The 12,128-nt window shown below is 47.1% G+C and overlaps 1 protein-coding gene across 1 annotated transcript; it reads left to right on the top strand.

Annotated features, from left to right (window-relative positions):
• The first annotated feature begins 1,651 nt into the window (after window positions 1-1,651).
• LOC121889569 lies at window positions 1,652-11,437 on the top strand. Its single transcript, XM_042401613.1, has 4 exons — window positions 1,652-1,867; window positions 4,163-6,759; window positions 6,886-7,017; window positions 8,394-11,437. The coding sequence occupies exons 1-4, from the start codon at window positions 1,805-1,807 to the stop codon at window positions 10,744-10,746; spliced, it is 5,145 nt and encodes a 1,714-aa protein (XP_042257547.1). The 5' UTR covers window positions 1,652-1,804; the 3' UTR covers window positions 10,747-11,437.
• The last annotated feature ends 691 nt before the right edge of the window (window positions 11,438-12,128 follow it).

Raw genomic sequence — 12,128 nt, forward strand, 5'->3', positions numbered from 1 at the left:
CCTTTTTCATTATCAAAATATATTTACTTTTGGATTATTTATGTAGGTCTATTTAATCATTTATTTCTGCATTTATCTATTTATTTATTCATACTTAAGTCATTTTTCGTTTCCTATATTTATCTCTATTTTTACATGCTAAACAGAGCCGTTGGCTGCTTTCTGTCGCCGTTAGGCGGCAGCACCAGGAACCAAACACTGCGACCGTTACGATAGTAACTAAGACTCAAAGAGACGATGTCTCACTCCGCTTCATTTCAGAGACAACAAACCCACCGAGTCTGTTTGAGATATAAGTCGATGTAAATAGTCATCTATCAGTGCAAACCTGTGGTCGAAGAAGTACTCTGATCTTTTACTTCAGTATGTTTTGACTATTAAAATCCTACTACAGTAAAAGTACATAAATATTAGCAGCAAAATGTAGTTAAAGTACTAAAGTAAAATGACTGGTTGGGTCCTTCTGCCTGAGACATTATTATATATTTACATGTTTGCAGATACCACCGAGGCACTGATGATGTAATCAGTAGTATAGTGTACGTGGTCACTAAACCGCTGCCAGACTATTGATTGTTGATTTCAGTTCTGCATTGAACACCTTGCAGCCCCACATATTACTTACTGAATGTCAACCCATCCATCATAAGTGGTTCATTTGTTCTTTATCATCCAGCATGTCAGAGTGAACAGAACTGTTTCCGAGTCCGTGACCGTCAGTACTGTACACAGTTACACGGTCCAGATCACATGACTTATACAGACAGCCATGAAAATTATGGGATTCCTTCAGCATCCTACTCTTCAGGCTATATTCCAGCAAACCATAATCAGACAGGATCTACCTGATACTGAAATTTGTGTATGTGGTAGCTGTTCTTCATGTCGTTGATCACTGTTATAATATTATACTCTATGTGTGCATTTTTACGAATGTAGATGGGCATGTGCCTTGATGGATGAATTTATTTGTTGTTTTTTATTATTGTTTTGCTGTGATTTTATACTACAGACACTGTGATGTCCAACGCAGATTCCCCACTGAGACAATAGAGTCTATCTTATCTTAAAATCCACAGTCCTCCTATTGTGCAAAAAGTATTTAAAAGTTTATCTGAAGCTAATATGAAGCTTCAGCGTCCAAATGAGTCAAATCAAGTAGATATCTTTCAACGTTACAGTCTTTTTAGTACCAAAGTCCCTCTTTTTGTTACTATACTTCCACCTGCAGCTCAACAGGGAAACACTGTCCGAGGACACACAAAGAGGGAATTTGATGCTAAAAAGACTGTAAATGTGTCAGATATCCACTTGATATGACTAACTCAGACTGCTGAAGCTGAATAGAAGCTTCACAGAGACTTTTAAATAACTGTGTGGACACACTGTGGATTTTGGCCTCCATCACTTCCATTGAAAGCACATTTGAAGGATCTTTTGATATCCAGTATGAACAGGAGGAATAATTACAGTGAGGAAAACCTCTTTCACTGTTCATATGGACACCTGACTGCTGGTTTAAGACACACTTGAACTATTGTGAATTTATCTTTTACCTCTGATGAACTACATATATCTCCGTTCATATTCTCCCGGTGGGAGTGAATCATCTTTCTTACAAACAATCTTTGGCTAAAAGAAACTAGTGGTGTCACTTCTCCCGTCATGCACCGCGGCACCTCTCTGACTGCAGCTGCGGTTCGGACGGGAACACCGACATAAATGTTTCCGTTTTAATGAGAGTTTCGGTTAAAACGGATCAGAGCAGCGGAGTCTGGTGGGCCGGTAGTCGAGCTGACGGCGGATGCCGCTCACGGTGCGGAATTCTAGCCGGAGGAGGAGAAAAACCCCGAGTGAGAAGCTCCCGGTGAGGCTGCCTCCATGTTAGCATGCTAACAAGCTAACAAATTGACAGAAACGTCTCCTTAGATTTATATATTTATATTATCTACTTTATTCACCACATCCCAACCAGGATGTACTGGCGGTTACTGCAGATCGAAGGGATTGTGTTTATAGTTGATAGATTAGTTTGAAACGAGAGAGGAAGAAAACATTTCAACCAGCCGGTTTACTGAATGCTAGTGTTAGCATGCTAGGCTAGTAGCAGCTAGTAAAGCCAGCAGTGTGATGTCGTTCTGTCTTTACTGATGTGTGTTTCTGCCACATCGAGAAGAGACAAAAGTTAAAAAACCCTGAATTTAAAAGTTGGAAACTAAACTGAGATCTTAAATCTGGAGAATTAACTTAAATTCCAGGAGAGAAAGCTGAGCTCTGGTTAGCTGGTTGTTAGCTTGTTTTGCTGCATCAGCGACCGAGAGAACTACAAAACACCAAAACTGAAACATGAAAGGTGATGGAAACTTGAGTTTTTCCATGTGATGCTACTTTCTACATTTCAGAGGGAAATATTGTACTTTCTACTCCACTACATTTATTTAACAGCTTTAGTTACTTTTCAGATGAAGATTTGACACAATGGATAATATAACAAGCTTTTAAAATACAACACATTGTTAAAGATGAAACCAGTGGTTTCCAACCTTTTTGGCTTTTTGACGTCTTACAAAAAGCAGTGTGTAGTCGGGGTCACATTTCACATGTCTATGAGTTGTTAACAGCTCCACCAAATAGTGATTTTTCCCTCTAAACTTCTCACATGCTTTCATTTCAATACATTCAACATTATTATTTTACAACACAAGGTTGTATAACAAAGCGTAGTTTTTAGTCCCTTTATGCTACTCACAAAAACATCAATTATATAAATGGATTAATAAGTAATAAGTCATAAAAATAGAACTGTTTTTACGTTGGAGTGCAGGGGATGAATGGAGGAGGAAAGAAGCTGCTCTGTAGTCTGGTGATACGGCAGCAGGGTGAACAGACTGGGACTGGATGGGTCCTCACCTCACTGATATCACTGATGGCTGGTAGACGGGTACCAATGATGTTCTGGGTAGGATTTCATCTTCCTGTCTGCACATCCCATGTCGATCTGTGATGTTTCCAGTCAGGATGCTTTCTGTTGCTTCTCTGGAAAGTTTCTTTAAGAAGTCCAGTCGTCTCTGAGCGTTTTTTTTTACAAGGATGGAGATGTGTGATGTCCATGACAGTTTCTCTGATGCTGATTCCCAGGAACTTGTAACTGTTCACCTGCTCCACCGTCTTTGCCTCCTTGTCTCTAAAATCAACAATCAGCTTCTTTGTTGTTATTGACATTGAGCAGTATGTTGCTCTCTGTGCACCTTCTGATATGAACTCTCATCGTCGGGGGTTGCAGTTATGGGTGTACAGCGTGAACAGGAGGGGGCTGAGCACACGACCCTGGGGGGCTCCGGTGTCGGGCAGTAGAGTGTTTGTGAGGAACTCCAATATCCAGTTGCAGAGTTTTGAAAAATGATCCAATATTTCAGCAAAAATCAAAGATTAGAGAAAAAGTCCAAAAACTGAAAACAGATTTGTGTATCAGAACTTTGTTTTTTCTTCTTTCCTCTCCCATTAATCATCTCACCACCCCTCAGATTTATCTGCTGAACCTTTGGAGGGCCCCGACCCCTAGGTTGGGAACCACTGGACTAAACTAGCTAACGTTAGTCTCTAAGTTCACGATATACTTCACGTTCGTCTCACAAATGTAATTATTTACTAATTAAACCGAAACATGTTTGCAGCTCTTTTAAAGAGGAACTACAACATAACTCCAGTCTGTGCGGCGCCGTAAACTGTCCGGGTGCTGCGCTGCCCTCACACTTTAGTTCCACATTTTTTGTTCCGTCAATAAATAATTATGTTTGTTTTTATTGAATCTATTGATCCAAACTGAATCCCAGAGAGTGTTTAGTAAAGAACAATCAGCTGTTATTAACTGTTCATATATATTGATCGACTCCCGCTCTGCCTGTCACCGTCGTCGCTGTGGTGGGAAATCAAATCATTGAATATAAACTCTGTAACTTCCTGCCGTCGGTCAGTCTGGTGAAGTTTGTTCTCAGCTGGTCGGAGGCGTCGTGCTTACGTTTCACTTTCTATGTGGATGAAAGGTCGAATCCTCGTAATGAGGAAGTAACGACTGCAGCGAGAGCAGGAGAGGATTCAGCCGCTTGTCGACGTATAAACTCATCTCACCGTCTGTGTCCCTGTTTCCTGTCTGTGTGTTCAGGTGATGGCGCCCACACGGATGAAACTGCGCGTTCGTCGCCGTGACAACGCGGCCGGAGCTGCAGCAGGAGGCGTCCAGCCGGAGGAGGAAGAGGAGAGGAACCGAGAGAGCGGCGGCGGCCGCAGCAGCAGGAGGAAGAACACCAGCAACACTTCGACCGCAGCTGCCGCCGCCGCCGCCGCCGCCACCGCCACCTCCTCATCGTCTCCTCCTCCCTCCTCCTCCGCCTCCACCTCGGCGCGGGCGGTGCTGGCGTCGGAGGAGGCGTCGCCTGACTCCAAGTGTCCGATCTGCCTGGACCGCTTCAACAACCTGGCGTACCTGGACCGCTGCCTGCACCGCTTCTGCTTCCCCTGCATCCAGGAGTGGTCGCACAACAAGGCGGAGTGTCCGCTCTGCAAGCAGCCGTTCGCCTCCATCCTGCACTCCGTCCGCGCCGAGGACGACTTCAAGGAGTACACGCTGCGGCCGGCGCCCGCCAACAGCAGCGTCGCCGCCACGGTCGCCATGGTGGCGGCCATGGCGTCGGCGGCGAGGAGCGACCATCAGATGAGGCTGATGCTGAGGAGGCACAGAGCGACCGACGGCGGAGAAAGCACGACAAGGAGGCGGAGACGGGAGAGAGGGGGGAGAGGCGGGGGAGGCAGGAGGGCGGGCGAGAGGACGGGGGTGTGGGAGTGGTACCTGGATTCTCCTCCTCTTCCTCTCCCTCCTCTTCCTCATCACCATCCCGCCGTCTCTCCCGTCGTGGCGGAGGACAGCGAGGAGGGTGAGGAGCTGGGGCAGCAGAGGGTGAGGGGAGGGGCGGATCTGGCGGAGCGCGGGGTGATCTTCGAGGGTCTGACGGGTCTCACGGGGGCAGTGGCTCCCGTGGCGCCGAACGACCGGGCGTCACGGCGGCTGATGACCTGTCTGGTGATGAGGCAGCGGCTGCAGCGGCTGCAGAGGGAAGGCGGCGCCGTGCGGCGGGTGAGAGAGAGAGAGACGGTGGCCTTCCGCCGCGCCCTCTACCGCAGCGGGATACGGGTCCGTGGGGTTGCCGGGGTCAACGGTAACCAGGGACAGCAGCAGCGTGACATCACAGCAGAGAGCTTCCGCCGGACCCCCACCTACCTGAACAGACTCCGCCCCTGGCTGCGGCGAGAGCTCACGGTGCTGTACGGCTCACACGGCTCGCTAGTCGACATCGTCCAGCGCATCATCATGGCGCGCCTCGCCCGCCACGGCCTGGAGGACACGCCCACAATCGAAGAGGAGCTGCGGCCGTTCCTATTGGCTCGCACCGACCACTTCCTGCACGAGCTGGTCAGCTTCGCCCGCTCGCCGCTCAGCCTGGACAACTACGACCTGCAGGCGGTGTACGAGCCGCCGGCCGCCGCCATGGAGCTGGACAGGATGAGCAGCTCCACCGACAGCAGCTCCGTCATCGCCATCTCGGAGGGCGAGGAAGAGGAGGAGGGGCGGGCAGCCGGCGCTAACGATGACATCATCCAAGCAGGAAGTTGTCTCAGTCTGTCAGCCTGGGACGACGAAACGCCAGGCCCCTCCTACTCTACCGCCGAACCGTCGTGTTCGTTGGCCCCGCTGTCGTTTAGCCCCGCCCCCCAGGAGGCAGCCAATGAGGGGGGAGGAGAGAAGCGGGAGGAGGAGGGCGAGGAGGAGTGTCTGATCGTCGGATACAAGAAGCCGATAGCGGAGCGGACTCCTGAGCTGGTTCAGCTGTCCTCCGACACCGAAGAAGAGGAGAAGGAGAAGAAGGAGGAGGACGCGGCGGAGAAACCCCCCCCCCTCTCTTATTTACCCACAATCCCTCCCTCCACGTCAGCCGCCTACAGAGAGGAAGACGACAGGCCGAAGGAGAAAGACGCGGAGGCCGGCGGGCGCCGCTCGTGGTCGGGCAGCTCGGTCAGAAGCCGGGACTCGGTGTGCACGCTCAGCCCGGCGACGCCCGGAGAGAGCGAGCGGCGGCGGGAGAGAGAGAGCTGGAGAGACAGGAAGCAGCCGGGCGGCGAGGAGGCGAGAGAGAAGAGGAGGAGGAAGAGGAGGAGGAGAGGACGGGAGCAGAGTCGCGAGCGGCTGAGGAAGAGCGGCACGCTTTATAACCCCAACCGCTCCATTTATCCCGCCGTGATGCGCCGCCGCTCACACTCGCCCTCGCCGTTTCACTCCAGCATGGAGTCCGGCTCGCCGCTGCCTCCCAGCCCGGCAGATTCCAGCTGGGAATACTGCTGCTCCCAGGTCTCCCCTCTCACCTCCTCCGTCTCCTCGCCCTCACGCTCCTCCTCCTCCTCCTCGCCCCTCTGCTCCTCCCCGCAGCCGTCGTCACCACCGCCACAGACGCCGCCGCCGCCTCCGCCCTCGCTCTCCCCCGGCGACCGCGGCAACCCTCACCACGGCGAGAAACCCGGCGGGAAGAGGAAATACAAGAGCCGCCACCTGGACAGCAACGACAAGGACCCGAGCTGGAGGCCGAGCGGCAGCCGCCGGCGGGAGAGGAGGAAGGAGCGCGGCGAGAAGGAGAGCAGGAGGCGCGGCAGAGACAGAGGGAGGAGGAGGGAGAGAGCGAGGAGGGAGAGCGCCGGCTACAGCGGGGAGAGGTGAGCCCTCACTTCCTGTTTCTGTGTCGTCTTCAAGATCGATCGTGTCTGAAACGATTTGTTCAACTTTATTTAAAACGTGTTTGTGTGGTAAACAAAGCTGTTTCCTGTCTGTTCGTCCCGCAGCAGCAGCAGGAGGTGCCGAGAAGACCGGAGTCCCAGCGTGGAGATCATCTACGAGGGAACCATCATGGCCGACACGACGCAACCTCCAGCACGCAAACGCCGCAGGAAACACCGCAAGACACAACACAGCAGGTACAGCAAAAAAATAAACAAACAAACAGACAAACAAACAAACAAACAAACCGCCTCATTTTCACCAGTTTTATTCAGATCAGCTGCCGTAACTGACGGAGACTGAAGATCTGGTTCATTCATGTTAAAATACAGTAATTATCTGTAAATATTTAACGACTGTAGTCAAACACAACAAGAAGTTTTGGTTTTAATTCAAATTAATAACTTTAAACAGTGATGTCATGATTTGATATTTCTACCGTGTGGTTGTAGAAACGACCAGCAGGTGGTGACAAGACATCGAAAAACTAAACACCAACATACTGCAAACACATTCGTTGATTAAAAGACTCTTTTTGATTTTTAATGTTGTAAATGTTACTGTTTGTTGATGTCTTTCCTTTGATCGGCCAATTAAAGTTTTCTAATAATCATTCAATGTGTAAACTAACAAAAAACCTGCAGAATAAATCAGTCAGTTTGTTGTTTGTATGTTGAAAAGTATAAAACGTTTGGAATTACAAGTCAAAATAAATAATAAAACAAACATGAATAGATAAATAAATAATTGTAACAGACAAAGTTGAAACAATTTTATCATTATTTTAGAAATTAATTAGTCAAATCAATCACCGACTACTCTGATAAACGATCAATCGTCGGGTTTTAGACTGTTGGTAGAACAAAACAAATCATCTGAAGGTGTTAATGTAGGAACATGATTGTGTGAAATGTTTCAATATATTCTGACATTTTACAGAATAAGCAATTAATTGATTAATTGGGGAAAAGAATCATTATTCTATAATGATTGTTGTGGTTAGTCGTTGTCTAAATCATGAAACTATACGATCAAATTAATAAATCTTAACGTTAATCTGTGTTGTGACGAGCATTTTTCATTAGAGTTAGAACTGCGTCATTATTGGACTCCAGAAAGTCTATTGACGAGCGTCGGATCATAAACCGTCTGTCAATCATTATTCAGTTTATTGACAACTCATCAGAAGTTATGAATGGTGTCTGATGAAGGTCTGAGGACCAAAACATCGTCTATAAAATGAATACAACTGATCAACAGCATGCAGGATGTTTTGGTCTTTTGACGTTTTATATACTTAAAAAAAAACTCAAATAAACTATTGATTAGTGGAAAGTGACTAATGTTTAAGTCGGAGCCCCAATCAAGCTGCCATTTAGTGTTTTATCAGCTCATCTGCAGTTGAGAAGTCTTGTTTGTTTTGATGAACTTTGCGGTTGGAACCTTTTTTATTCATTAACGACTCTCATAAAACTCTGAATGTTAAGTGTCTCATTTTGTTCCTGTAAGGTTGAATGTTGGAGATTCAAATGTCATTAAACTTTATTGACACCCTCTGTAATCTCTCTGTCAGTTCTCCGGTCATCATCACCCTCGACAGTGACAGCAGCCACGACGACGACCACAACAAGATCATCAACAGCAGCAGCAGCAGTCCGCTCAGCAGCCAGCAGACCGTCGACTTCTCGGACCTTCCTCCCCTCCCGTTGGTGCATTCAGTCGGTGTGGGCGGGGCCATGGACGCGGAAATCGGCGAGCTTCCCGTGGACATCCTGGACAGAGGGTCTGACGGGTCGGAGACGGAGCCGGCGGGCAGATCCAAAGCTGCAGATCCCGTCGCCAGTGACAACAGCGATCATGACGTGGACGTGGAGAACATCGAGGACAGCGGTTCACTGCTGGGATGCGATGATGATGATGATGATGATGATAAAGAACCACCGTCTATCATGCATAGACCAATCAGAAAGGCTGAAACAAAGACAACTGGCTCTCAGCCAGCGGGAGAGAACAAAGCTACTTCAGTTATAGTAGATGGTGGAACTGAGGCGGGGGTTCGGGTCTCGACCTCTGACAGCCATCTACTAGCAACGATCCTCAACGACCTGGAGGGAATCGCTGCTCCTAAATGTGACCTTTCATCAAACTTTGAGCCCAAATGTTCATCTGACACCAGAAAAAAGAGTTTTAGGGATCATTGTGAGGGACGCCAGGCTGAAACAAGACATCCGGATTTCCCTGAAGAGCGATGGTGTAACGACGGCAGAGACCAAAGTCAGGGTTTTGACTTGCCGCCATGTCACGCCTCCTTCCCCCCGCCGCCTCCTCTGCAGCGACTGAAGGAGTGCGGGGTCAAAGAGGACAGGGACGTCCCTCCACTCCTCAAACAGGCCATCCCCGTTCAGTCGCACAACCGCAACACGCCGCCGCCATTAAAACACAAGGATGCCGGGAGTCCACACCTGTCCCCCATCTCACCCATTGACCTGAACTCACCTGACACTGAACCAGTCGGTGTAAATTCTCCCTTTGACTCGAATACAAATCCCACCGCATCCCATGTTGACTCCCGTTTGGCTGCTAAAGACGACCAGGCCATCCCTCCCATTTCAACGCTGAAAAAACATTTCACCAGCGCTTTGGCTTTAAGGAGAGAGATGGCCCCTACGAGCAGCATCGCAGCCATTGACATGCATTCGTCCTGTAGTTTAGCAACTGTTGACTCCCGTTCAACTGCTCCTTCTAACGTCGGAGCATCGACCATCGGCATCCATTCCATGAGCCACAAATCTCCCGTTGACTTCCATTCTTCTTCTGGGTCAAATGCGGACCGCTTACCGCATCTTGACTTCAATTCTTTTCCATCTTCACAGTTACATTCCAGCCGTGCTGGCGCAAAGGAAAAACCTTCATCTGGTCATAAGTCGTCACCCATTGAGTTGCATCCTGTGAATTCTTTATCTCCCGTTGATTTCCATTCAGCCAAAACTGGCTGGTCCAAAGAGAGACCAGCTCACACCGACTCTACCTCCAGAGGTTGCCGGAATACGACTCTTAGCTCGAATTCCTGTCGGGTAGCACCCGTTGACCTCAATCCTTCCAGCAGCGTCTCTGCTGAAGACACGCCGGCAGGAAGTGATGTTTTCTCAGGAGCCGACTCTAACGACACATCACCTCCTGTTTGTGTTTCATCCATTGACTCCAGGACTCTAAACCCCCCCTCACCCATTGCCTCCCACTCATCCAGTAACAGAGAGAAACTGTCAGAAAGGCTTTCACTGTCCAGAGTTAGATCAGTGCCATCAACGAGTCCCAGCGGCAGGTTGTCACCCATTGATGTCCGTTCTAGGAGTTCTAAATCTCCTGGTGACCTTTACTCCTCCCGTGCAGCTTCAGAGGGACCGACAGACAGTAAGTCAATAGTCAATCATGAGGATAGATCGCCTCGTGGTCACCTGCCACCTGTTAACTCACATTCTTCCAGCTTTGCTCGCACCACGATTGACGGACACTTCAACCACACGGCCTTCTCTCCCACCGAAAACAGCGTTACCTCGCAAACACCACAGAGAGAGTGCAGTTCTGAGTCCGAACCTACCGTTGAACCCCACTCAAAACTTCTGCACACCACTGACTCTGATTCCAAACCTCACAACCACTTCGATCCCAGTTCCAACCCACAGTTCCCCATCGATCCCAGCCCAAAACATCGTCTCCCCGTTGACTCTCAGCCATCCGTCGACTCTCATTCGAAAAACTCCCGGAGAGACTTTCAGCTCCACGCAGACAATCACATCACATCTTCCCCCGAATCCGTGGAGAACCAGTGGAACTCCTCCGTCGACGCTCATTCACACACTCAGTCGCCCATTGACGAACACTCAGCCAACACTGTCTGGAACACACATACACGCTCCGCCACGTAGAAGACGCCGGAAATGAAAAGAGAAAAAATTAAAAATGTTTTGAGAACAGAAAGTTCCTTTTTTTGATTTCCATTTTTTTTTTACCTCCTGTTACTATTTTTGTTTAATTGTTTGGAAATTGATAGAAAAATTGTGTTTCATTTAAAATGTAACCCCCCCGTTTCCTCCCATTTCATAACGCCTGTGTGTGTATGTAAGGAACGTAGTCGAAATAATTATTTTCAAATGTAACTTGTGGTTTGTCTTTTCTGGGGCTGGGACAATGAGAAATTTTAATATTTGCTGAAATGGTTCAGAGATATTTATATTTTTAATTATCTTAATTGAAAAATGTTTTGTTTGCAGCAGATGAGCAATAAAGCTTTATTCAATGACAACATCTGTCAAACTAGAAGAACTTTCCTCAAAATAATCCTGTTAAAAAAAAAAAAAAAAATTATTACATTTGTTGAAAATCTGTTTTGTTTGTTTTTCTGGAGTTTTATGGCTTTCAGACAAACATAAAATAATAAAGAGTTTGAAAAAGTTGTTTAGCAATGTGATTGGATGAAAAATGAACTGCCAGATTATTTTATTTATTGATTTAATGATCTTATCATTGATAATTATTGATGAACTGATGAGTGGTCCCAGCCCTGGTTTACTCACTTCAGCAGGTTAAAACAAACATTAAAGGACGATTCCAAAGTGACGCCTCATATCATTCCTGCATTTCAACATCCTCTCAGTTAATTTAAGTAAATAAGATTTAAATTTTATAATTAGATCTCAATTGTATTTTTCAAAACGTCAAGAGAAATAGAAAAAACATGACTGATATCTGCCAACATGATACAAAAATGATTTTGGTGGTGATGAAGAGTTACAGGAGATTCAACCACAGTTTGATCCTGATGACGTGGATGTGTGTTTGTGTTCATGTTTTGTAGGAAAACATCACGAGTTAAAGAATTATGAATAAAGATTTAGTCAGAAAGTCAGACGCTGTTTGAGATTTGGAGTGTCTAAATACACCCGAAGCCACAATGATATGACGATAACACCCCTGTTTATCGTTAATAATCAGTATATAAATTAATGGTTTATAACACTATAATGTTGTTCACAGATATTAGTGTTTATTAATGTATTTCTCAACAACTATAACTCTTCCTGTAGAAGCTACTGTAAACAGATGAATGATGATATAGTAAAATATATTTGTAATAATATAAAATGTCTTTGTCCCAGACGGTATTTTAACCAGGAGGAACTTCCTGAGGATCATTATCTCTGATGTCAGTCAACAATAAACTGCAGACTGTTTGACTAAATGTAAACTAATATCTCTGAGAGAGAACAGCAGCTCCAACCTGTCGCTGACGTTACAACAGAGCATCTGA

Source organism: Thunnus maccoyii, chromosome 22, assembly GCF_910596095.1.
Source record: "Thunnus maccoyii chromosome 22, fThuMac1.1, whole genome shotgun sequence".
In the NCBI taxonomy this organism is placed as follows: Eukaryota; Metazoa; Chordata; class Actinopteri; order Scombriformes; family Scombridae; genus Thunnus; species Thunnus maccoyii.

What these genes read in the sequence shown, in the direction of transcription:
- LOC121889569 (XM_042401613.1), top strand. Translation starts at nt 1,805, where the DNA reads ATGCCGCTCACGGTGCGGAATTCTAGCCGGAGGAGGAGAAAAACCCCG. An exon ending in CCCCGAGTGAGAAGCTCCCG is followed by an intron (nt 1,868 to 4,162) that starts GTGAGGCTGCCT and finishes CTGTGTGTTCAG; the next exon opens with GTGATGGCGCCCACACGGAT. An exon ending in CGCAAGACACAACACAGCAG is followed by an intron (nt 7,018 to 8,393) that starts GTACAGCAAAAA and finishes TCTCTCTGTCAG; the next exon opens with TTCTCCGGTCATCATCACCC.